This window comes from Miscanthus floridulus, chromosome 3 (assembly GCF_019320115.1).
Source record: "Miscanthus floridulus cultivar M001 chromosome 3, ASM1932011v1, whole genome shotgun sequence".
Taxonomy (NCBI): Eukaryota; Viridiplantae; Streptophyta; class Magnoliopsida; order Poales; family Poaceae; genus Miscanthus; species Miscanthus floridulus.
Window position 1 is genome coordinate 139,810,082 of NC_089582.1, and position 27,621 is coordinate 139,837,702.

The 27,621-nt window shown below is 43.6% G+C and overlaps 1 protein-coding gene and 4 pseudogenes across 1 annotated transcript; 2 read left to right on the forward strand and 3 right to left on the reverse strand.

Moving 5' to 3' along the window:
- Positions 1-2,998: 2,998 nt before the first annotated feature.
- Positions 2,999-5,609, reverse strand: LOC136542615 (small ribosomal subunit protein uS2-like; annotated as a pseudogene).
- Positions 5,610-5,821: 212 nt separating this feature from the next.
- LOC136547221 (uncharacterized) lies at positions 5,822-7,759 on the forward strand. The gene is made up of 3 exons (XM_066539185.1): positions 5,822-6,066; positions 6,717-6,973; positions 7,110-7,759. The coding sequence occupies exons 2-3, from the start codon at positions 6,724-6,726 to the stop codon at positions 7,142-7,144; spliced, it is 285 nt and encodes a 94-aa protein (XP_066395282.1). The 5' UTR covers positions 5,822-6,066; positions 6,717-6,723; the 3' UTR covers positions 7,145-7,759.
- A 4,890-nt stretch (positions 7,760-12,649) lies between these two features.
- LOC136542616 (uncharacterized) lies at positions 12,650-15,274 on the forward strand (annotated as a pseudogene).
- A 1,290-nt stretch (positions 15,275-16,564) lies between these two features.
- Positions 16,565-18,467, reverse strand: LOC136547222 (ethylene-responsive transcription factor 1-like; annotated as a pseudogene).
- A 3,363-nt stretch (positions 18,468-21,830) lies between these two features.
- Positions 21,831-26,604, reverse strand: LOC136542617 (uncharacterized; annotated as a pseudogene).
- Positions 26,605-27,621: the final 1,017 nt, after the last annotated feature.

Genomic DNA, 27,621 nt, shown 5'->3' on the forward strand with positions numbered 1-27,621 from the left:
TCCTCCTGGTGGGCTCAACGAGGATTCCTTTACGCTGCGATCGTAGTTGTTATTTATAACTCTCATCAAATACTTTTATAAATGAAAGTTTAATAATCTGTTGTCATAGTTTATATATCAATACTTCATCATGTCGTTAATAGATGTTTATTTTCGCTGTAACTCTGATCACATGCTTATATTTTGCTGTTTAATTAAATTGTTTATAACTCTGATAATATGATTACATTCCGCTATTATAATAATAAATGTTATACTCTGATGCACATGTAAAGTGATGTAAGAACTGGTTAAGAATGATGTAAGCTTTATTCTCTCATTTGTGATCCTGAGGGAAAAATGTGGATTTTCGGGTTTTCCCCTGGGGTGTGTCCGACGGAACCGAGTAATTTAGTGTTCTCCTTCGAGTGCTTAGTGTCTAATGGAGGACGGGCACTCCTATGAGGCATTAGATTAGGCGGTTCTGCCACATATCTTTTCTCACATAGTTTCTTTTCAGAGCAAGGTGGTGAACAATGAGAGCTTGTAGCATATGGTTTCGCGCAGACCTAGCATAACATACCCTATGGTATGTGTGAAAATTAAGTTTTCAAATTTAATAATTGGCAAATCACATGAATTTGATAAATTTGGACGTATAAGTCCCAATGGACTTCATATTCTGAATCCAAATATAAATCGCAATATACATTGTGTATACTTAAGCATGATTGTATATATTGATTATTTTAATATCATCATGATACAAAAATAATTAAGCAATCATTTTAGATACAATTTCCATCATGTGGAATTGACCTTCGAGATGGAGGATTTGGATAAGACCCAACCTATATCCAGAAAATATTGGAGAAATTCAATATAGACAAATCATATCCTAACTAAACCTTGATGGTTGTTCGTTCTTTAGAAATAGAGAAAGATCCATTTAGACTATGGGATATTAGAGAAAAGATATTTGGACCATTGGTTTCATATCTTAATGTCATTGGAACACTTATGTATCTTGCAAATTGCACCCGGCTAGATATCGCATTTGCAATAAACTTACTAGCTAGACATAGTGTAGATCCAACTCACCGTCATTGGACGGGAGAGAAGCATATCCTCAGATATCTTAATGGCACAAAGGATCTTGGTTTATTCTTTAAGAAAAAATCATGATCCCAATATGATTGGATACACGGATGTTGGTTACTTATCTGGTCCCCATAATGGCCAATCCCAAGCAGAATTTGTATCCTGACATGGAGGTATAACTATCTCATAGAAGACTTCTAAACAAATTCTGATGGCAACCTCTACTAATCATTTTAAAATTATTGCTCTATACAATGTATCATATGAATGTGTATGGCTTTGCAGAATGATTAACCACATACAATAGTCATATAGTATTGGTTCAATTGAATCACATACAATTACCTTTGAAGATAATTTCTCTTATGTTACATAGATACAAACAGGTTACATAAAGAGTAATGTCACTAAGCACATTGCCCCTAAGCTGTTTTATCCCCATAAATTACAAAAAAATGGGGGAATAAACATCTTGCAAATCAAGTCATGTGATAATTGTGCTGACCTATTTACTGAGTCCTTACCAAATTCTACGTTTCAAAAATTTGTACATGAAATTGGTATGCGACGACTTCGTAATTTACACGAATTATGGGGAGACATCTCCTAGATGCTGACCTGTATCAGTATCATATTATACTCTTATCTTTCACAATTTGTACTAACAAGATTTCTTGTTAAAGTTTTTAACGAAGTAATATTAATATAACCACGTGTCATATTTTCTATTTTTCCCATAGGAATTTTTTTAGAAAATATAAAAAGCACATATTGCCCTCACAACTCATCCATGGTTTTTCCCTAAAAAAATTTTTCATGTGAGTTATCCAAGAGGCAATACCAATAATATAGTCACATTTTCTCCTAGTTTTCTCACTGGCTTTTCATAGGAGTTTTAGCGACATATCACTTTATATTGCTCCTCATATTTTTTCGAAAGGTTTTTGGGGAGTTATTTTTAGGTCGTATCTCCAATATTTTTTCCTACCGAGTTTTTTAATGGGATACGATGACATATTGGTTTATTTAAATCACAAATAATTATGATATTTTCTCCTTATTTTTTAATAAGATTTAAAAGAGTTTTTATGGCATATCCATATATTCCTCAGATTTTTTTATAGGGTTTCCGAGGAATCTCAGTTTACAGTTGCATTGATCTCAATGAAGATTCGATCAAGGGGGAGTGTTGATCTCAATGAAAATTCGATCAAGGGGGAGTGTCGTGAAACGACACCATAAACAAACACCTGTTCACGGAGTGATCTCATCGATCAAATACAAGATTAGTGGATATGATTTGACAGTTAGTTTTACTCCCAAAGAGCATGTCCTTTAGGAGCAGTCGTGTCCTTTCGTAGATCAATTCTTCCAAATCTTTCATTTACATTCGCTTCTAACAATTATCTATGGTCACTGACTGAACTCTGACTCTGCTGTGGCGGCGTTGGACAGCCAGGAAGGCCGTGGAGGCTGGGGCGGCCGGCGTGATCGTGTCCAACCACGGCGCCCGGCAGCTGGACTACGCGCCGGCCACCATCTCGGTGCTCGAAGAGGTAACACACAGCACGTACGTTCGCAACTTCGCACATGCAACACACAGCGCATGAACGTTCGCAACGTGCGGCGATCCGTTGCGCGATGGTTCTGGTGGACGGCGGCGTCCGGCGGGGCACCGACGTGTTCAAGGCGCTGGCGCTCGGCGCTCGGCGCTCAGCGCCACCGCAGTCATGGTAAAGCGGTCACTGCCTGCTCCAGAGATGGAACCGTGGCAAATCCTTATCAGGATGAGCGCGTGCGTTTGCAGGTGGGGAGGTCGCTGTTCTTCGGGCTGGCGGCGCGCGGTGAGGCCGGGGCAAGGCACGTCATCGACAGGGGCGGATTCAAGGGGCCCCGTGGGCCAAAAATACAAGGAAGATGTCAGCCCAAAAGCCTAACAATTATTTACAAATCTTGGGTGCCACAAAAAGCAAGCAGGAGAGACAATTGCTGCAACGAAGACTACAGTTCACAAAATACGCTTAAAACAGAGCTATCTATTTGAGATGATAACAAAAAGGGGCCCGGTTCACTCGCTGTCTCAGCAGAGTCAATAACACAATTGATTCTCATCTAGTAGCACGTAAAAACTTCTAAGCTACTACTCAAGCAGTGTCTACCAACAAGTTCTGATGATGACTAGTATAAGCCATCAGCCATGCTGATTTACTCTTTACTACCAGTTAGGGGTAGGTGCCGCGACAGGGGCAGCGCCTTGTTCCCATCCGGTGGCTGCTGGAGGAGCCGCAGCTGCATCCCAGACACCATCGGCTGGAGGAGCTGAAATTCACATGCGTAATTGTAAGCGCCACAGGTGTACGAAACTAAACAAGCAGATAACCAGGTAATAGTAAAAATAAAAGAAACAAGCACATGTGATCAAACATTATTATGAGAAGAGTAAATCTATAAAGATTTAAAGTTTCAACACAGTTACACATTAAAACCTATAGGTCAAAGGGCTACTTGTGATAAAAAAAATCGTTTGCATTTTAAGCCACGCTAGAAAAACATATCAAAGATTCAGCTCAAATCACCATCTAGCTTAAAACACACAGCAAGCTACTTCTAGGCACACAAAAAGGTATAATAGAGCATCAACTATCAATCATTTAAACAGTGTACTCTAGACAAACTAAGCATGTGTAAACAGATTACTACTACAAAGATTAGAATGTCTTGTTTTTAAATGCAAATCATACTACTATGAGAAGAGAAACTGGACCTGGAGCAGCAGCCCAGTCTGCACCAGCAGCTGGGATGCCAGCAGGTGGAGCTGCAGCTTCACCAGCACCCCAATCAGCGCCCCAGTTGTCAGCCCCTGGAGCAGCATATTCTGCAACTGCGCCATAGTCAGGAGCAACCAGAGCCTCTTCTTCCTCCTGCTCCTTTGCTTCCTCTGGGTCTCTGTAGAAGAAAAGATCAACCTGCAAAAGAAAAACAACAAACAAGCATATGATTCGAAGCAACAAAAAGTTAAATGCTTTGTTTATACAGGTCAGAAATTGGTAGGAATGAAACTAGTTCAGATTATATCAGTTTACCATGATGTCCCACTTGTGTCCTGGAAGAATTGTACCACGCATCTGGAGGACCATTCTGGCAAGCAGCCAGAACAGACAACCAATGCTCTGTTTCCCCTTGTTATTGGCAGGAATGCCAATATCAACATAGCGCATAGGGGAGTCAGTGTCGCAGAAGGCAATGGTGGGAATGTTTCCAAGTGCAGACTCCTTAATGGGCTGTACAAAGTTTGATAAAGAAGATTTGTAAGTGCTCTGAATCAACAAAGTTTTTCCTTCAACAGATATAAGTTTTTTTACCTGATGATCAGTCCTGGGGTCAGTAAGGATAAGAAGGCGCGGCTCACTGAATGAGGTTTGCAACTGGTTGGTGAATGTACCAGGAGTGTGCCTGCCAGCAATGGCATGAGCACCAGTGTACTGCGCAAACTTGAGGACAGCCCTCTGGCCATAGGGCCTAGCAGACTGTACTATAATATCTTGAGGATTTTCAATTGCAACGATGACCCTCGCAGCCAACTGTAGCTTCTCCCAGGTCTTCCCAAGGTTAATAATGTAGATACCTGAAGGATAATATACAACAGCACTATTGTTAATTCACAGTTCACCATGGTCAAATGACAAAGGGGATTGATCGGCATAAGCAACTTGAGTTAACACTGAAGTACTAGACGTTCTCCACATTGATTTCAGTGAACAAACACAGCAACATAGACATAAGATATTCGATATAAGTCAATTGATCCTTTAATTTTGATAGAATCTAGTCTGAATCAATCCCACAGCTCATGTTTATGGTATGATATTGAGACGAATAGCACTTGTAATGTCGCAGCTAGACCTTACACGTATGTGTATCACACCCATTCCAGAAACCCTCCAAATCTTCATGCTAGACAAATCATCAAGACCACGCTGGAGAAATAATGCTAAAAGCAGACAACGCACATGTGTATCACACTGATAGCCAACAACTAGAAATTACATACATATATGGGTATCACGCTGATACCAGAAAACCTTAAATAGAAATTACATACGTATGAATCAATATCTGTCGACTGAAACTACGCGCCAATATTTCTCAATTGAACTACAGTCGCAGCCTAATATCTGCATGCGCATAGAAAGATCCCAACAGATCTATAACTAGATATCCAATACAAGACGCATTCGATGTAAACATTTGGTTGGTCTAGAGAGAATTGGACTTAATACCATCAGTGCGGCGCTTGTATACGTAGCGCTCCATCTGGAAGTCGCAGTTCTTGGTGCCGAGGTGGACGTCGGCGGCGAGCATCATCTGGATGTCCTGCTCCCACTGGGACAGCGCCCGCGCGCCGCCTCCTGCCGGTGCCGCCGCCATCGTCGCCGCAGAAGTTTAGGGTTTCTGACGGCTGCGCCGTGCGCTAGAGAGCTGGAACAGGGAGGTGGCGGCGCGAGAGGTCGCAAGGTGGCTGGTGCTCTGAGGTTTTATATGGGCTGGCTCGTCACGGATGAAAAACCTAGGTCGTAATGTCCTGCGGTTTTGCTTTACAGGCCTTCTGTCTGGGCCGTTTGGGGTGGGCGATGGACCTTGTAGAATGTAGGCCCACCACTCTTCTGGCCCATGTACGCGTGACACTCTCATCTCCGGTCTCCGTTCTGTACATCTCTGGTCGATTCCACAATCCCCCGTCGCTCAGCTGCCCGTCAGACGCCAAACCAATCGCACCGGAGGGAGGAGCACTCGCCGTCGGCCGTCGGCAGTCACCGACACCGGGCTATCAAGCCCAAGGCGACTCCGGACGAACCGCTTGCCGTACGATCAGCCCATCCGCCCGCCGTGCGGACTCGCGAGTTGCGGCCCTAATAGTTGACTGATTCTAGGCGTCATTTCAGTGCTCACCAACGCCGCCGCCGCCGCCGTCATCCAGTTCACCAGGTCAGGGGATTCACCGCACCTCTAATCCACAGCCAACCGCGCCACCTAATTGGCCTGGCCTCGCTTCTTCTCATAGTCGTGTAATCAGATGCGTGGACCTGCTTGTTCCAGCCGGATCAGGAATTGGTTTCTGTAGATCGGGTGTGTCACGGTCGACTAGTTTCGAGCTCCTCGTTTTTCACTTTTTGAAGAAAATTACAAAGGATTGGACCAACAGTGTGTTGTGTTGCCTCTGTATGCGCCTTCCTTTAACCTGGAATCGTGCCATTGTGATCTTCTTAAGATTGTCGATTTACTAACCTACCTAGTCATGCACTCTGAGTTGTGGAAACTGACAGGTTGTCAATTCCAGTTACGAACTTACAAATTTGTAGGTGATCAGTGAATGAATGCTTGAGGATTATGAAATGAGTTGTTTCTGAAGATGTTGTATCTGACATCATTGTTCCTATATCAGTATATCCTAGATCTATTATCTCTATCTGTCTGGTGGTAGCAAATCTGCAAATGTGCTATTAGTTGCAACAATATGCTCTGCTGACTGTCCCAATTATTCTAGGATATTATTAGATTGTAGTAGGATCCAATTTTGAGACAGATGATGTGTCCTTGCTGTCTTGCTGACTGTCATAACCTTTGTGCATACACAGCTTCCAAATGGCTAGTGTGGACTCAAAAGATATGCTGAAGAATGTGGACTGGAAGACTGTGGGCGGTGCAGTGACTACTGAATCTAGCCAACCAGTTGTCAAGAAGCGCCTTCCAAAGAAGATCAGACAAGTCCCTGAGTATTATTTTCTGCCTCGGCGATCTTTGCCTTCCGCACTGGCAATCTATGGTGCCGTGTGTGCTGCTGGAGTTGGTGCAGGAATGCTGATTGAGGTGTGGATAAACAAAAAGATCAAAGGTACATGCCAGGAGAAATCATCAAATCACTCACTCTATTTTCTTAATGATTTACATTACCATTGTGTCTGGAAAACTCGCATTGCATGTGTATTTTGCATAGACTCTAATTCTTAATAGCTACTTAATTCATGCAGAGGATAGTGCTATTATCTGGGAGATGGATAAATGATGTGCAGTTGTGCACCACACTTTGATATGGTGGAACCATTTTTGGCCCTACGATATTTGCTAGCTCTGAAGCTAAGAATTTCGTTTGTAGGATTCCTTCGTCCGTTTGTTTTATTTTGAGTGAGGTATTGCAAGGATGGATTCGAGAATGGTGTTCAGAACTATGCTTGTCCGCCTGCTTTTGAGTCTGTTCTGCCACAATTCCATGTTGAAACAAGGGCAGGGCAGGGCAGACCCAGTGCCGGAGGCTCCCACATGAGTAGGGTCTAGGGAAGGGATAAACCGAGACAAGCCTTTTCTCTGTAAAATCTGCGGAGAGGCTGCTTCGAACCCACGACCTAGTGACTCAGTGAGACAGCTCTCACCACTGCACCAGTCCTGGTGACTCCATGTTGAAACAAGAATGTATAGAAATAATATAGTTCTCTTTTCCGATTTAAATTGGCACATCCATGCCTGTGTATCCCTGGTTTCGTTGTGCACGTATAAATTATATGATGCTTGAAATCTAGAGTGGCCATTTTGTAGGCATAGTCACTACAGCACTTGTAAGAATCAATTCGAGTGTTTGCTTGGTGGTTGAGGTGGATGCATTCTTGCCATGAAATCTGATTGATGCATGAAAAAACATTTGCTGTCTTGATTAGCTACTCGTCTGTTGGATTTCAGTGTCTTATGTGTCGTACATTCGGTGCCTTTACTCATAACAGGAGTACAGGACCCCAATGAGCGGCATGTTCGTTTCGGCTGAAACAATCGTGGATTATTTACTGTTGGCTAGTTTGAAATGATCGTGGATTATTTATTATTGGCTAGTTTGGCTGGTTTGGTGTGAGAAAAAAATATTATTCCAGCTTATAATCCACGATCGTATAAGTCCAGCCTGTTCGGCTGGAGATTGCATCGGATGAGCCAGATCGCTGCTTCAATATCAAGCAGCATACGCTTTCCTTTGTAGTATTTGAGAACATCACTTGCTGCCATCCACCGTGGACTGTTTGTATCACCGGTCCTTTTAACATACCTTGAGTAAACACCGTTGACTGGCTGGTTTTGGCTGGCTAAAATCAACAAGCGAACAGGCTGAAAAGCTTTCCCTACTGGAAATGTAGCTCCACACAGCTCTATTCCTCCTGCTGAATCAAATACTGTACATTCCAGTCCTCAGATGACTTCCTCGGTCCCTCAGAATGGCAACATAAGTATAGCACTGGCTTGTTTCAAGAGTCTAAGACCCTTTGATTTTTTATTCTTTTGGTCTGGTCTTATAGCTCTTAGTGCCCTTTCTGATTGGTAATTTCCACATGTATGGTCCGTCGCATTTCTTCACACAGGACACAGCCGATGCCAATTGCCAAGTGTTTTTGTGTTGCAAATGGGAGGTACGACGAGTACGACTTTTCACCTATTTCGTGATGGATATGTGACCGTGCAGGCGTGAGTGGTTTGGGTTTTTTTTTTAACAGTCGTTTTTAGTGAAAGAATATTGTTTTTCTGTCACAACAAATCAGCATCAACAGTAGTAGCCAAATTCCAATTAAACCGAACAAGGCCAGTATATTGGAAAAGGGAGAGACTAGCGCTCGGACGTCTCGACGTGGCATTCATTCGGACACCCGCGCTTGCTGCCCACCTGTTTTCGATAATGATACACTCAAGGCATCCATAGATGTAGCTTCGTGCTCTGCTTCGTCTCATGCTCCGCGGTTGCTACCCGCCTATGGATGTAGCTTTGTGCATCACTTCGCCTCGTGCTCCACGCCTGCTACCCACCTATGGATGCACCTTCATGCTCCACGCATGGTGCCACACCCATGGATACAGCTTTGTGCTCCGCACCTGCTGTCGCCCGCGCCGCTTCCCGCGCGCACGCGGGGGCCACTGTGCCTGAGGGTTCCACCTCCGCCTGCGCCCCTTGCCGCGTCTGCTCATGGAACATTTGCAACATAAAAGCATTTGCTGCAACATATGTCTGCAACAGATGAAACATTTACAACATACGCTTGTAACATATGTGTATAGGCACTGCAACATATGCAACATCCAGATAAAACACTTGCAACGTATGTTTGAAACATTTGAAAGATACACTTGCAACATACGTGTATAGCCAGTGCAACATATGCAACATTCAGATAAACACACTAGCAACATATGCGTGAAAACATGTGCAACATCTAGATAAACACACTTGCAACATATGTCAGGAAAAAAGATGAAACATTGAGAACAGAAGCTTGCAACATACATGTACAACCATTGCAACATCCCGATCTACTTTTGCAACAGTCATCTAAAACAGTTACAACATACCTTTGAAACACTTAAAATGTACCCTTGCACATGCGTTTTTCGCCCTTCTTCCGTGCGACGCGGAACAGAACGGGGAACGGCCGGTTCTAGCCACCTATGGACGAGGATGGTGCGCGGCGGAGGACCGAGCACGGCATGGGTGGTGGGGACGAAAGCGCCGTTGTAGTCACCGAGCACGCGCATGGAGCTTGGAGGCTTGGAGGGCAAGGCGTCGACGACAGGGTTGAGCAACAGCTGCGGTCGGTGGGGAGGTTAGCAGCATACCTTGCGGAGGATTCCTCCTCTCTGCGAGGGATGGCGGCAGCAGTACGCCAGAGTGGGGTGGTGGATGGACGGACGGCGCGAGGCGGAATGGGGAATTTTGTTTTTTTATAAGAGAGACGGGCGGAGCGGAGTAGAATGCCGTGACGGACGTCCGCTTCTAAGCGTTTTCTGATTGGAAAATCCGTTCCCTTATTATAGGACGTTTAGCTGCCCAAATCTTCAAATATGGCAGCACGTACTCGAGGCCAATCACGTGCCACCGCGTCAGCGTCTGAGGTGGGCCCACCATAACTCGTCAGGGCTGAGGCCTGAGGCCGCGCGAGACGCCAGCTCGGACCCCTTTCTCGTTCCTCTCACGGTGGGAAAGGAAAACCCAAAGCCCCTGATAACTTATCCCCAAATTAACCGGTAGCGGAAAGCCGGTCGATAGCGTCCTCCGAATCCATCTTCTGCTTTCTTGTATTCTATCTTCCCCGCTGCCGTTGCCGGCGGAAGAAGCCAATCGACGCGATCCCCGCCTCCGACGCCGAGCCCAACCCCGCCACCCGGAGCTGCGTCCTCTCCTGTCCTTCCGGTACCACGACGAGACGATCTCATCGGCGCCCGCGCGGCCCCTCCGATCCAAGCACGCGTAAGCCTCGCTGCTCGTCTCTTGCGCTTCTCCTGTGTGAAGGGGCCCTAGCTAGCTCCCCGCTCCGTCCGATCGCTGATTCGCCGTCTCGGCGCCGCGCTGCGCTTGAATCGATCGCTGTTCTGTTGGCTCGGTTGTTTCGCCTAGCCGGGTGATCGGCCGGTCTGCTTGCTTGCCAATCTAGGGTTCCGCAGTTGCTGTCGCCTCAATTGCGTGCCTGTGTCTCGAGGTTAGGGTCCGCTGTCGACGCACGTTGGGGGAGCACGTCCGCACTCATCTGTTTGGGTAGCTATCTGGGTCATCGTTGATGCTGCTCGGTCGTGTCGTGCATCTGGGATTAGTATCAGCTGGTGTGGATGCTTTTGTTTTCCATGGCACATACATGTAGCGTTGGTAGTTCATGGGTTGGTTCTGATGCTTAGTTTGGACTCGAAATACTGTTGCACTTGTCAAAAGCGATTATTCTTGAATTGTGCACAATATACAATGTGACGGGGTAGGAGAAAAAAAGATTTGCAACTGTTAGTATATGTTCGCTGAAAAAAAATAGTTCATAGGCGCATGCATTCTTGGAAGCAAACGATCAAGCACTCAACAACAACAACAACAACAACGTAGCCTTTCAGTCCCAAGCAAGTTAGGGTAGGCTAGAGTTGAAACCCACCAAGAGCTCCAAGTCACGGTGCAGACACTTCAATAGCTACTTTTCAAGCACTCCTATTCAAACATAGATCTCTAGGTATATCCTAATCTTTCAAATCTCTTTTTATTGTCTCCCCCATCTCAATTTCGGTCTTTCTCTACCTCTCATATTATTAGCTTGGGTTAGGACTCCACAATGCACTAGTGCCTCTGGAGGTCTCCTTTGGACATGGCCAAACCACCTCAACCGATGTTGGACAAGCTTTTCTTCAATTGGTGCTACCCCTAGGCGATCACGTATATCATCGTTCTGAACTCGGTCTATTCTTGTGTGACCACAAATCCATCGCAACATACGCATTTCTGCAACACTCAGTTGTTGAACATGTCGAATCTTTGTAGGCCAACATTCTGCTCTATACAACATAGCCGGTCTAATCGCCGTTTTATAAAACTTACCTTTTAGCTTTTGTGGTACCCTCTTGTCACAGAGAATGCCAGAAGCTTGTCGCCACTTGATCCACCCCTGCTTTGATTCTATGGCTAACGTCTGCATCAATATCTCCATCCCTCTGTAGCATCGATCCCAGATACTGAAAGGTATCCTTCTTAGGCACTACTTGACCTTCCAAACTCACATCTCCCTCCTGTGCAGCTCCGCCTAAAGTCGCATCTCATGTGTTCGGTTTTAGTTCTGCTCAATCTAGAACCTTTAGACTCAAGGGTTTGCCGCCATAACTCTAGTTTCCTATGTACTCCCGCCTGGCTTTCGTCCACTAACACTACATCATCAACGAACAACATACACCAAGTTCTTGGTAACCTCATCCATTGCCAAGGCAAAGAGATACGTGCTTAAGGTTGACCTTTGATGAAGTCCAATTTTAATCGGGAAGTAACTTGTGTTACCATAGTTTGTTCGAACACTAGTCACAACATTGTTGTACATGTCCTGGATGAGGGTCACGTACTTTGATGGAACTTTATGTTTGTCCAAAGCTCACCGCATAACATTTCTTGGTATCTTGTCATAAGTCTTCTCTAAGTCAATGAAAACCATGTGGAGGTCCTTCTTCTTGTCTCTAAACCGCTCCATAACTTGTCGTATTAAGAAGATTGCTTCTGTAGTTGACCTTCCGGGCATGAAACCAAATTGGTTTGTTGATATCTGCCTCGTTCCTCGCAGGCGCTGCTCAATGACTCTCTCCCATAACTTCATAGTATGGCTCATCAACTTAATTCCCCGATAATTAGTACAACTTTGAATATCTCCCTTGTTCTTGTAGATTGGTACCAATATGCTTCTTCTCCACTCCTCAGGTATCTTGTTCGATCGAAAGATATTTTTGAACATCTTGGTTAGCCATACTATAGCTATATCCCCGAGACATCTCCACACCTAATTGATTAAAATATTCTAGAAGTAGGGTCCATGGTTTCAGCAAGCATATACTAACAGTTGCGCTTCTGCAAATCTTTTCTCTCCCCATCACATTATATTGTGCATAATTCAATAATAATCGTTTTTGGATAGTTCATAGGGTTGCGCTGCTGCAAATCTTTTTTTCTCTCCCCACTTTGCATCTCGTTCTAACAACTTACCTGCAATTACTTGCAGGTAGTCCCTTGTTCCTACTATAACCTCTAGATGATTCCATGGGAATTCCAAATGAAATGACGGCGTACTCTTCCCTGTCCAAAATGGACACCGGTCCAGAAGGGAGCTGCTCTGTCCAATGTAGTTGCTGGAAGCAACTATCCGGTTCAGGATTATCTTTATGAGCCAGCATTTGAACCAGACTTCCCAGAGTATGATTCAAGGGATGACCCGTTCGCTCCAACACGAGCTAGTCCAAAAGTCAATCTGAAGACTGTTCTAGGTGGGCTGGTTTCGATTGTTACGGGTGTAAACAAGAGCGAGGATGATGCAACACAGCAGGAAAGTTTCAGCACAGACATATCATTCCTGGGATCTGACAAGAATGGTGATGTTAATGTGCACCCTTCTGTCTGTGTTCCAAGTGCCCCACCACTACTTGAAGCGAATGCTTTACAATATAGTGCATACAGGGAGGTGTTGCTAGCAGATCCGCCAGAGTGGTTGCCAGATAGCTCTGCTAATGTGTGCCTGCAGTGCAACTTGCCTTTCACGGCTCTGACTCGTGGAAGGCACCATTGTCGGTTCTGTGGAGGTATATTCTGCAAAAACTGTTCCAAGGGAAGATGTTTGATGCCCATGAAATTCAGGATTCGTGATCCCCAGAGAGTTTGTGATGCTTGCTATGAGAGGCTCGATCCACTTCAGGGCTTATTGATCAACTACAATAGTAACTGCATGCAGCAAGCAAAACACGATGTCATGGATTGGACAAGCACTAGAAGCTGGTTGAACATGCCTGTAGGTGTCTCAATGGAGTACGAGATATATAAGGCTACAAACACAATGAAGAAATATTGTCAGGTGTGTATGACGTTTTACCCATCAAAGATATGTAACATTATCGTCCAGAGCTAAGAATTGTTCTCTTTTGGAATGTGTAGGTTGCTAGATTAAACCCTGAGAAGTCCATCCCATCATCTATTCTCAAGGGAGTGAAGGGACTTGCAGTTCTAACAGTTGCTAAGGCAGGTGCAGTTCTTACATACAAAGTTGGCACTGGTCTTGTGGTTGCTCGCAGATCAGATGGATCATGGTCTGCTCCCTCTGCAATTTTATCTGTTGGCCTGGGATGGGGAGTGCAGGTATTTATCCACTAATCTCGTTATCTTAATATATACTCAACAGACACATGATTTGTTCTTCATGAGAATATACAAGAACTTTTGCGCTACTCAATAAAAGATACGCTGATAACATTAGGTTGGTAGTACAGAAAACATAATCTAGTTGATAGACGCACCAGGTGACTGGGTAATGAGAAAGACCTACCTCTCCTTTGCCTTTTCTGTAGTTATGCAAAAACATCTATATAATTTCTATGGGATCTAACTATTTACGTATTTTTCTATAAAGAAAACTAGCATACCCATCCTGAACACCTTGTGTGAAAAAAAAATACATTTGAGCATTATGGCTTGTTACTTGGTTGTTGCAAGTTGTAGATGATAGTAGATATTGGAGCAATGTAAACATGTAGATGCTTAAGTACAAGTCAGTAGGGTCCTTCCATTTGATGGTGGCCTTTCTTTGTATATTCCAGATTGGAGGAGAACTGACAGACTTTATCATTGTGCTTCATGACCGTAAAGCTGTCAAGGCTTTCAGCAGTCGCATTCATCTTTCACTTGGGGCAGGATTGAGTGCTGCAGCAGGACCCATTGGCAGAGCATTTGAGGCAGACGTTCGGGCCAGTGAAAAAGGTTCTGGGATATGCTACACTTACAGCTGCAGCAAAGGTAGAAATTTGAACATGCTCTTAGCAGCACTCCCCTTCTAGATTCTTTTAAGATAGAAATTATAAGTGATAGTTTGATCATAAAAGGTACTCCCTCCGTTCCAAATTATAAGTTGCTTTGACTTTTTTTGATACATCCATTTTGCCATGCATCTAGATATAATATATGTCTAGATACATAGCAAATTTTATGTACAAAAAAAATCAAAGTGGCTTATAATTTGGAACAGAGGGAGTATAACAGGTGGGTTCTTTTAAGAGTGTGACTTAGGTTTCTATTTATCTTCTGGTAATAATAAAAAAAGTAATATGTTCGTGCATTTACCCATGAAAAAGAGACCCAAACAGACTGAATTACCAGTTCATATACTACTCACGTTGAGATATTACAAGATCTTTTTAACTTGCGCTTGGTTCTAGATATCCTCACTTAATGAATGTCATGGAAACTTGTAAACAGGTGCCTTCGTTGGGATTTCACTGGAAGGGAATGTGGTGACAACCAGAATGGAGACCAATCTACGCTTCTATGGCGATGCATACCTGACGGCAACCGATATCCTGTTTGGGAGGGTGGAGCGGCCTCGAGCTGCCCAGCCCTTGTACTTCAGCTCTAGATGATCTGTTCTCCAAAATGGTTTGCTAGCCCATTTAGAGTGGTGTGATACTATGCTGCATTGGTGGTATGCAGTCATGTATATAAACATAAAGTAGCAGCAAAAATTCTAAAAAAAAATATGGCAGGGAAAAAATGTACAGCTTTTGTTGGATGGTTTCACTACTGATATCAGTCCACACATGTAAATATTGGCAGAATATTTAGTACGCTGCAGTGTGCCTCTGTGGACTCGTTCATGCAATGGAAGATTCGATACATTTGTTGGTTTGTTTGTGGCTAGATTATTTGATTTGATGGGGCCATTGGGCTGCAATCACGTGGTATTTCGCTGCAATCGCGTGCCGGCCGCTGCTTATTTACTAGTGAGTGGAAGACTGATAAATTTTGTTTCTAGCCGGCCGCTGCTTATACTAGTGAGTGGAAGACTGATAAATTTTGTTTCTAGCCGTACTGTCCTTGGCAGTCTATCTATTACACAACCATGTGTTTTATACATCACGGATTTTTTTTGCACCACATGATTAAAATCCAACAGCCTCCACCCTTCTATCTTCAGTTTTTTTTTACCTCCAGATAATCATAAATTATAAGACCACAGATCATAAAAAATAATTTTTTTTTCTATGAAAGAACAAATCACAGATTGCAGAGGAGGAGGAGGAGAGACCTACCTGAAGCCGGATCCGCCGCCGCGCCACTGCCATGGCCGGCGTGGGCGTGGGGAGGCACGCCGGCGAGAAAGAGAGAGGGAGAGAAGGAGTCAGGTGAGGGAAAGAGTCGGGTGAGAGAGAAACCGGTGAGGGAGAGGGTGTTTATGTGTTCGTTATGATATGTGGACCCCAGACGTTATAGATAAAAAAAATCCATGTGCTTTTTAGTGCTAAAACACATATGTGTTGTATAGCATTTTCGTTCGGGAAATGAGTTTCCAGCTGTATTATCCTTTCAGGCTTAGGGAAAGGAAATGGTTTCTGACTGTACTGTACACCTTAGCAACCCGGGCCGATGCCGCCGAGCTACAACTACAGGAGGGATGAGCTCAAAGCGGCGTCGCCCACCGTCTTCCACGTTCCACCCCAGCTTCCCTGTCTGCGGGACTGCGGCCTCTAAACACGACCACGGCCAGGTTTGCAGCGGCCCTGCCGCCCACGAGCGCACCCGTCCGTCTCATTGCCTCGTGGCCTCGTGGGCAGCGGCAGCCGGCAGAAGCATCACAGCAACCGAAATACTGTCACGTTCAATCTAGCAAAGATTCCTTTGCTTTTCGTGTGGTTAACCGGAGTAAACGATTCCTCGGTCTCACTTTCCAAGGCGCAATTTGGCAGATAAACAAATAAGATTATTGGTCCTGTCGTCAATTAGGTTAACAGCTTCGCCTTTGCTTCTGCAGCGCTTCCTCGACACAAAAGATGACGTGACATCACGTCTTCTTCATCCACAAAGTTAGTACGGTGCCGTCAGCATGCGAACACTCAAATTTCACGCCAGGGTTTCTCCAGGAACTCCTTTTGAGCCCCAAGAACTCCTTTTGAGAGGTTGAACATTGAGACATTCATGTACAAGTTGAATAGGTTCAGTTGGATTGAATTTAACCACCAATACTGGTGCTTCCATCAGGCCAACAGTAGCAAGATACAACATCACCTGAGCGGTGATCATAGAACAACAATTAATTCGGCGAAAAGAGCATGATAACAGGGAAAATCCATAATTACATTACACAGCAGTTAAACATGTTTCTATTCTCGCAAATCTATCTTCAGCATCCATCACGCTCGGGAACCCCAACAAGAATTACGAAGTAATCTTGGAATAGCACCACACTTCCACAGGAATGTCACTGTAATCATCGTCTGAAAATATAAGCCCGGGCCTTCCCTCGCCCCCTGTATCAATGCAATGCAAGAGAACAATAACTCTTAGAAAAAGAGCTCCTCTTCGCAAAAACAAAAAGGAATAACTCAATTGCTTAATAAGGGCACTTACAACCTGAAACTATGATCCTTGAGCTGTTGCGTCTCAGTAAGCACCGTGGTCCATTGGCACGTCATCGAAACTCCAGAGACAACCAATGTTGACGCCCTCCTGAACGGCGTCACCGTTGAAAAGGGCGTCGATGTTTTCATATGAGTTACCTTCGATGTAAGGTAACTGCATGAAGTTCGGGAAAGGCTCATAATACCCAAAATCATCGGCAGTCCTCGCTTCACCATTGCCAAAAACCATATCTGTCACCCCAACAATTTCTTCAGCTACGCGTTTCCCTTCAGCTTCAAGGTAGCTCAACTCGTTGACCTGATTCAGCTCAAATGCATCAAGCCATGCGCTGGACATGGGTGGCAGAGAAGCTGAGTCTGGCAACTCAAGCTTGATGACGGTGGCATCATCAGTGCTGCTGCCAGCTGAGATGACATGATCGACAGAGGTGCCGTCAAGTTTCAGCACCTCCTGTGATGTAATCTTCTTTCCTGGTTGAGTCACACGCCCCCGGTGGCGTTTCTCGGGATGTGTGATGGCGTCGGGGAAGTTCACCTTGGCTTTCTTGCCACGTATGCGCCAGGGCTGCCATGTCATAGGCTCTTGCAGCCTCTTCAGCAGTGCTGTAGGTGCCAAGCCAGACTCGGACGCCCTTGCATGGGTCTCTGATCTCAGCTGCCCATTTGCCCCAAGGGCGCCGCCGGATCCCACGATACTGTGTCCTTCTCTTCCTGCTGGCCACTTTGGCAGTATGAACATTGAACCCCACCACGAGATTCGAACTGTTCATTTGAAACTCTGCATGAGAAAATAAAACAGGTTAACGAAACAGAAATCCCAATTCTATCCCTTCTGTATCGTAGAATCAAAAGGATCCAAATATATATATGCTGGATCTACTGTTGCGTTGACAACCATATGTAAGGATAAGAAATGATGGTAACCATGATACAACAGAACCTCTTTGAAGCGCACTATAAAAATGAAAACAAAAGGATATAATAACATAACAATACAAGAGCAACATAATCAACAACTTAAGAGCAGAATAAAGAAGCAGCAAAAACTAAAGGATCAGAAAACAAAGCCATGCAGTTTTCACCATCTTCCTCGCTATCACCATCCTCAAACCCCTCGAAATCAGCCTCAAAGTCATCGTTGTCGTCTTCACCAAACTCCCAAGAACTCTTCCTTTTCCAGTTCTTCCCACTCTTACTGCTGCCACTCTCTGTCCATAGGTCATCGGCAGTAACCTTCCGCCTAACTGGCGAGTAGAGATCACTGAGAATGGCCCCGCCGCACATGGCAAGAATTCTAGCCAAGAACCTAACAATGGAGATGGGGGATACAGGGGTGGGCTAATGACTTAATGCAGTTAAGTTTGTGCTTGCATATTTGTACTACACTTGGGTTGTTCTAGGTGAGCTAATTTATTACAATGACAAATTACTATAGTGCAAGTGGAGTTGGTGAGTGGACAAGTTGGATGCAAATGATGTTCTGCATTGGAATATATGTGGGTGCACGAACCAAATGGAGTACCTGGACAACACAACAAGACATAATAATATTCTGTGCACGAGTTGGCAACTTGTGATGAGTGCAATGTGAAATCCACAAGGTATAAAATATGTTTTCATTTGGCATTACTTTGGCAATTACACACAAAGAAAAGGTCGAGTTTTTGCTTTTCAGCAATTTGCATAATCGTGATGGGTTACTTTGTACTGTGAGCTATTGTATCACATAATAGGTAGAATTATTTACTTTTTAAGTATTAAACATATAGAGTGTGCTGCTAGAAGGCAACTAATAGGTAAAATAATATGAACAGTTTTTATTTGAGTCAAATGAGGTTATTAAATTTGTTATGGACTGTAATCCAGGTCTATAAACTTTGAAACTGCACTTGGGGGTCTTAAAAATTTTAAAACATGGATTTGGTCCAAAGTACCCAAAATGCCTCTAGGATTTCTAATGTGGCATTGACAAGATGGAGATGTGTTCAGTTAAAATTTCTTATAAATAGAAGCTTTTCGGATTTGTCTTTTGAGTTTTTTCTTGGATAAATTCTTTTCCTACCATTATGATTTTGCATTTTTTTCCCACTGCTAGTGACAGAGGTGTGAGACATTGATGGAAAATAACAAATGGTAAAAGTTTGCAGTGGCAAATAAGACACTTTATTCTTCTTTAGTCTGCTTCATGAGTGTTTGGGGGATACTTTTCCTTTTATTTTCTTCTTTCACTTTGATTTGTCAAAAAAAAATGTCCACACTTGCATACCGCATCAATAACAGTAGGGGTATTTTGGAAAGTTTGGACATGGATCAAACATTTAACAAGTCAATCCTGAAGTTTCAAAGTTTATGGGCCACAATGATACACCATGATAAGTTGAAGGGCCACTCGTGCATTTTACTCTTTTTTCTTATTTTTCTTCCTTTGGTCATCAGTTCATCACAAATGTCTTATAGTTCTTTGCAGGCCTATCTTTTATTCTTCGCTGTAGTACCTTTTATTAAGTACAAGAATGCACTACCGAATTGTCCTTGAATGCTACATGTACATGACCCTTCCATGCAGATTGAAAGATTATGTCCTTGAATTGTTGTTCATGAACCTCACGTTGTGAAGTTCTAGAGACTCAAACAGAAAAAATGGACCATCCAAACACAAAAAGTATAGATTATGTCAACACGTGATTTAATACCTCAAGACCACTGCTCAACTAGATCTGATTGCTTCTACATCTATGTCCAAGATGTCACACTTGGCAGAGAGGATACAGTCAATGTAACATAACGAATAGGATTGGCCTTACAAAACTATAACCAAACATACACCAGAAATGTACAGGCTAAGCAGACCAACATGCAACAAGATATTCAATCAATTGGGCATAAAACACAAGTCTCCTTGACCAAGCAGATACGAGAGAGTACCTTTTTATTTCCATCAGCAATATCCAGAATTACACCTGGTCTGGTCAGAGTCCGATTCCACGAGCTCTGTAAACCAAACCATAACAGCAGTGGTCTCCGGACTCCGGTCATCGTCGACTATCCTTCTCAGAAGCTGTCAAACAATAATCCACCACACAAATTTGTAGAACGCACGAATGAGAGGGAAAACATATGCGAAGAAGTAATCGCCATATACAAAGTAAAATCACGGGCCCTCTTTTGACGCAACAACAGGGCACCGTGAGCAATTTCAGACATAGCTCGTTGTACTGAAAACAGGTGGCAAAACTAAATATAAGGAGGTACCAATCGAGCAGAGGAGTCCGCAGCCCACCGGAAAGCCACCATCCTGCTGGGCTCGGCCTGCCACCTTCCTGGCTTCCGGCCAAGCTCCGCGCCTCTCTTCCTCCGTGACTAAACCCTGGCAGGTGGCCAGGCCAGGTGGGGGCAAGGAGGCAACAACAACTTCGCCACTTCGCGAGTCCTAGCAAGGAAGGTGTCTGGAGGCGGCCCATGTGGAAGTGGTCGAATAGGCGTCAGGCCGACCGCCCATGTAGAGGCGGCGTCAGCGGTGGCGGAACACCGGCTGTGGGAAGAGAGCCGGCCACTGGTTGTTAGGAGACGAGTTGGACGGGTACGTCATAATCAGTAGTTCAAGGGCCGTTTCTGCAAGAAATCCCACGTTGTTAAGTTCATTGAAGGGCCTTTTATGAATTTTCTTCGGGTACATTATGCCTTTCTCCGGACTCCGGCACGGAGGCGATCAGCGCCGCGGCCGCTCACCGTCGATGAGCGTATGGAACTGGTTAGACTTCCAGCGACGAGAGCAGGCGAGCAGCTGCCGGACGCGGGCCCTTTTTCAGTTTTCACGTTGAAGGATGAGCCCGTTGCGTCGTCGTCATTCTCATTCAGCGCTCCAACTCCAACGGGCGGTGCGGGGTGGCTCGACGGACGAGATGCCGTTCTCGTCCTCCACCCGCCGCTCGTGCATGCTCAGAGCCTGTCAGTCCGTGCTGACATGAACCAGGTACCGTGGTTTCTAACCCCGTATTCTCGCATTCATGATCACGCGTTTCTGTAAGTTATCTTCGCTTGGTCCCTGTGCTGCATCTGAGCTGTTTGATGTATTTCCTCGCTGGGTCGTGCCGCGCATTCAGTGACCGACATGGATTGACAGGCACAAAATGTGGTGAGGTGCTTTGTTGTAGTAGGTTCTATTAGGGGAATGCTGCGATTTTTTTCCAGGGTGTACCTGTTGTGCTTATTGTTCACAGCGATTTCTCTGTCAATACCGCAATAGTACTTTTTTTCACGCACTTCTGTTTCATGTGCGAATTTCTTAGATTCACTGCAAATTGGTTACGCAATGGCAATGATTGAGGGGTTTTGTTTGAGCTTAAGCTATTGCAGATGTATGTAAACCTTATATGCATCTTAGCATGTGCGCAGCATGCCCGATGTTTAGCATTGACGTGCTAGAGTTTGAACCAGATCGAGTTCTGTATATTGAACTGCACCTGAAGTAATGCTGGTTAACAATGTTATGCTCTCATTAGGAGCCCCAGTTAAGTAGACGGCTACAAAGGCATGGTTGAATGTAGGATAATTCCATAGGCAAAGTACACCTACAATTACTAAAATAGTAAAATAGATAGCAAGGAAGTGAAATCTACATTTACATTCCAACTATTTGTTTCATAACAGCACACCAGCCAACTAATCTAATATACATTTTCCTTGTGCAAAAGCCCTAGTACAGATACCAACACACACAGACACAGTACATATTGAAGAACATTGAATGTAAAGGTATGCTGAAGCTGAAGTACTGAACAATATTAATATACATACAGGTGATGTCTGCACCATGGACTTAAAATGATACATAGATAGCGGTCCTCATGGAAGTTAGATTAGTGGCCTGCTCTGGTTGGCTTCTAGCATTGAGCGGAGGTGGCTCACTACTTCCTTGAAGGATGGTCTTTTGTCAGGCTCATTTGACCAGCACTGCTCCATCAGTTCCCTCCATTGTGGATCACATGATGCTGGCACCGGTGGCCTCAATGTGTTGCTCAAAATTCCTCCTGCAAATTTTCAGTCAGTATTTGGGACCCCAGGTAAAGTTAGAGCATAGGATACAGTTCATGTTAACTTCATAGCACACCTATAACTCCTCCATGGTGCATGCCAGCATATGGTTCCTGGCCCGTGAGTATTTCCCACATTATGATTCCAAAAGAATACACATCAACCTGTTGCAGTATCAGATATATTGGTATAAATGTAGGCAGTACAAATAATTGAATAGCTAAGTGAGAAGCATATATTTGTTCTTCATTTCAGCAACTTGAGTCTTCAGAAATAGCTTTTGAACATTATATAGTTTCCATACAAGCTACGACCCTCCCGAATAACAGAAATAAGCAACTCGGTTATCTTAGTATAAGAAATCACTTGATTCAATGGTTGGCTTTCAGATTATTGATTGCCATATGAGAAACACACTAGGGCCCGTTTGGAGGGCTCCAGCTCTGGTTTCGGTTCCTACACTGTAACATCATTGTAGCAGTATTATAGCGTCCGGCTGGAGCCCCAAAACTCCAGCTCCTCTGTTTCTCGGTTCATTTTTGAAGGAGCTGGAGCTGTTTTTTCATGTGCAGTAAGCTACAGCACCAAACAGTATGTACAGTGATTTTGGAGCCGGAGCCGGAGCCGGAGCACCCAGAAGCCGCACCAAACGGGGTCATAATACCATAACACCTTTTCTTGCAATATCACTGCTTTCCTAGATCATAAAGAGAGCTTGTGAGTCCTACCTTGGTTGATACCATATTGCTGCTCATTTCAAGCATTTCAGGAGCCATCCATGGAAGAGTGCCCCTCATCCCACCTGAGACCATTGTAGTTTGTTTCACCTTGGACAAACCAAAATCAGATACCTGCAGAAATTTATCAGTTTCTCCATTTCAGCTCTTTGGAAAAGAAGAGGCCATTTATACTGTTAGCAGACAGATGCCTTGGAGAAGAGAAGGACAGAAGCAGAGGATAGGGTGGAGGAACTCTGTATGACTAAAGTTCAGGTGTCTTTTTACATATCCGCTACCCTTCTCTTCCCTCACCACTGTACTTATACTCATTACTATGTTAAGCCACGGCTCTGCTCACTCGCATATTGGACTAGCAGTCTCTCTTGGGCCTGCTAGTCTCCTCCCTTAACTCTACTTCTTCACCCATGTGCCCTGCATGTGCTGGTGGACAGCTGCTTGACGGGGAACAGGGCTGACATTCCCCCCATCTTATATACATATACATCTCATCATTCATTTTAGATCAACACAAATGATAAAATGATGAAAAGGTGGCACACCTTGCATATCGGACGAGATGGATCATTGAGATTCACCAGTAAGTTATCACATTTCAAATCGAAATGAATTATATCCTTAGAATGCAAGTACTCCATTCCAATAGCCACATCCATAGCAAGAGTAATCCGTTTGCGCCGGTCAAGTAATTTTTGTTTGTGCAGAAGGACTTTCTTGAGAGATCCACTTGCCATGAATTCTGTCACAGTTGCTAATGTCCCCCCAGGTCCATTATTCACAATCCCGTAGAATGCCAGCACATTAGGGTGGTGAAGTTTCGAGAGGATTGCTGCTTCTCTCCAAAACTCCACAATCTGCATGATAAAATTGGTTACTGTTTTCTGATGAGCAAAACCTAGGTCACTATGTCCTGGGAGACTTCTACTAACTACTAAGTCTACGATCGTGATTGTAACTTCAATTCATCATGTGAACTAACCAGTTTATCTGTCTCAGGTGATGAATACATGAAGCAGCTGTTCTTTATCCGTTTGATGGCAACATCTGTTCCTCTCCATCTTCCATGGAAGACAGTTCCAAATGCACCAGAGCCCATCTCCTGCAGATCTTCGAGGTCCTCATTGCTTATTACCTGTGATGTAAGTAAAACGAATAATCAATGGTACATTTTGGAAAATCGTGTGCAGTGATGGTTCCTTGTGCAATATTTCTTGTACTAAAGTTTCTTTGTTCTTCATTTCTTTTAGTTCCTTCCATCCATATCTTTTAGTTCCTTGCGCAATATTATACATATTCCTTTTTTCTTAGTGAAACTCGCATATTGTGGATCCCCTACAAAATATTATACAGATTCTCACAAACATATGTAGTTGTAATCTTATACTCTTATAAAGCAAAACCCCACTAGCTATTTATCTCAACATGCAACATGCACTATGTCAGCAAGACACGTAAGCATTTTGTTGAACACATCATCATATCATGCAATCCCTAATCCGCAATTCCCGCAGCAACGCGCGGGGTTTGCTTCTAGTTGAACTTATGTCTTGGGACTGAAGATTCTACCTTAATTTACAAACAAGCTACACACCTGTACGTTGCTTATAATGTCTCTGTCCAATGTTGCATTTGCAGGAAGGGCTTGTTTATTTTCCCTGGTTTCGTGTACCTGCCATAAGAGGAAATGCAATCATGTCTTGGAAATTGCTTCCAAAGTTAGCTCTCATGAGTACATATGTGGAGGTGATGAGGTGTACCTCAAGCTCTGAGATTGATGATGGAAAATTTTCTGTAACTTCTTCTGATAAAGATCCAATCTGCATATGGTTGCCTTCACCTCCCAGTGAAGTAGACCTAGCAATCTGTATGTCCTGCTGTCTGCTATCGGGATAAGCTTGCTGTTTTTCTCCAGAAGCATGCACATGCCTATTTTTTTGCAGCTCAGCTGCCTTGTTGTCTGAAGATGTAAAAGGACGTGGGGAACATGCCATTTCACTGTCATAGACCATTGGCATAGAAAGATTATCTTTCTTGGCCACATCAGTGTGCATGACATCAGGAAGAATATGCTCTATACAACCGGTAGTATTCACTGAAAATACCTGCTCATGGGTGTATGGATTCGTCACATTGATGTGTGTGTCATCCCACAAAATGTGAGTTCCTGCTTCATTTGACCCAGATATCTGGGTAGGAGCAAGCCACTCTGTCCTGTTTTGTAACTTAGTGCTTCTAATTTTGTTGAGCTGATCTGTATCAGAATAAGGGATGATGTCTTCTTGGGAGCTATATCTTGTGTTTATCATGCTTTCATCAGAACTCGGCCATTTGTGCACTGGTTTTTGATAATCTCCTGAAGGAGATGCAAGCATTTCATATACAGATCTTCCAACAGGCTCTTCTGTCACCAATTTTTGAAAGTCGATTGAATTGTTGGATTGGATAAATTGGACGATTGTCTCAGTCTGTTCTCTCAGCAACTTGTTGACAGGACTTGTATGTTGTGTCATGCTGCTGAAGTTTGTACTCAGTGATGGCATCCTCAAGTTGTTCTCGTCTGATGGTATCATCAATTCTGTTCTTGATGATGCACTTTCCTTATCTCTTTCTGCATTATGACCTATCTTGGATATGTCGGTTGCTGTCCTATGCAGTTCAGGAATCTGCCTTGAGGTGCTATTACTACCATTTTGCTCCCACTTAGACGGATATGTGAATTCCAATGGCATGGATGAAGCAAGGTTAACATTTCTTGACTGCTTTCTGGTAGGATAGGAGCTCGCCTCGCCTTTATTACTCTGTATAGCACAGTCTTGATTGGTCATTTGTTCCATGATAATGGGAGGAAACTTATGTAGAGGAATCCTGGATTCTTTTGATGTTTCTGTAACAATATTTTGTGAATGCTTGCTTCTAAGGCATGCTGAAGCTTCTTCTGTCCTGCCTGTGCCTGTCAGTGATCCTGCGTCATCAATATCAAACATCAGCTGATCCAGATCACTGGCTGATGCACTCCCAGGTCCTCGTGCACTTAATTTCTCTTCTGGTCCAGTGTATCTGTATCCATTTATCAGAGCAATGTATTGTGCTTCAGTATCTTCATCTGATGAGCTTCCTACCACAAAATGTACATGGTGCTCATCATCTTCATCAGTAAATAGGTACATAGTTGGCCGTTCTTTGCTTTCTTCTAGGACAATGCACTCATCAATCATATGTAAACATCATCATCGGAGGCAACAGAGATGAGCACATTCACTTGCTCTCCTGGCAAATGGTACTTGACTATGTGAGCTTGCCTGATGAGCTTGGTTGTCTTGCTGATCAGTTCTTGCCATGACAATCCTTGACTTATCTGAATCAGATGCTTTTCACCACCAACATACCGGAGCTTTCCATCTACTGGCCTTGGTAGGAATCTGCCACCAAAGTTGCAAAGGAACTTCATTCTAGTTGATCCAGAGTTATATATCTCTTGTTGGTACCTCTTATTTGTTTGTTGATGAGTTTCACTGATTGAAGGAAATGTCAGCAGCTTCTTTGATGGTTTATCTCCAGAAATATTAGCTTCTTCCCCCCAAGGAGTGTAGCTGGTTTTGATGTTCATGTCATCAGAGGTGATTGAAACCAAAGGCTTCCTTGTGTTTGCCCTGTCTTGCATGAATTCAAGAGCAAACTCTTCTCCAGTTCGGAATGAGTAATTCAATAACTGTGTCTTCCCAGTCGTAACAAAAAACACTGGCTTAGGGCTGATATTGGGGACACCTGGTGGCAAAGCTTCTGAAGGGCTGATATGTCCAGCGTCAGGACCTCCAGTTCCAATTGTTTGTAAATTACATGGAGAATACACAGCGTACTTTGACATTACCTCGGTCAGCGTTTGATCTGACCTGTATTTCTCATTCCATTTTCAGTATCCAAGTGAACTGTGATATTAGTTAACATGAACATTATCAGTTTATCACATAGCATCACTATGCATCCTTACTCAGATAGTTGTAGTTTTGTTCCCCCGTGGGCTGAGTTATGGACTCGAGATATACAATTAGAGATTTAAAATAAGAATATATATAGTTTGTATATCATAAGATTTTTTTTCTTGAAATTGTAAAACCATAAGAGAAGGCAGAAAGTCAAAACTTGAAGGCTTAGCCATGATTCTTACTACAAGAAGGTGAAGTGTTCGATTCATCTCAAACTGCCCATAATTGTTCGCAGTGTGGGCTACCAGTGATTATGCAGAGTTTGTCAATATTTACAAAATCAAATAATAATTTCAATCATGTATAAACTTTACTTCAGCAGGTTGATATATATATAAGGACATTAGTAATCACTTCTACCAAAGGTAACTGTACATGAACATAGTTTGTAAAAAATCATGTTCTTTTGAAGGTACAAATCGCACAAATTGTTGCAAAAGAAAATAAAAGTTAAAAGGCCAAAGAAGATAGCTGCTAACCTTCATGATCTCCAGCTGAAGTCTGAGTAGCTGACCCTGCCCTTGAAAGCTTGTGAGCTGGTATGTATCGTCTACCTTACATTTGTGATGCTAGAGAGATTTGTATATGTAGATGGGTGAGCTCAATTAGAATAATATACTAGTAGACTTCAAGATAGCTGGATTGGAGTTGGGGCAATGGGGTCTAAACTAAGTCGTCTATGAAGCAGTTAATTGGCTCTGTCCAGACTTCTAATTGGATGACAGCAATGGGCTATATTATTAGAAGCAGGGATGGAACCGGTTGAACAATTTTTTCTTGGTATTATTAGATCATACACCTCATAGGCAGCCTAGGAGGTCAATTATTCATACAGAACTGGAGTTAAGTGAACTGTATTGTGA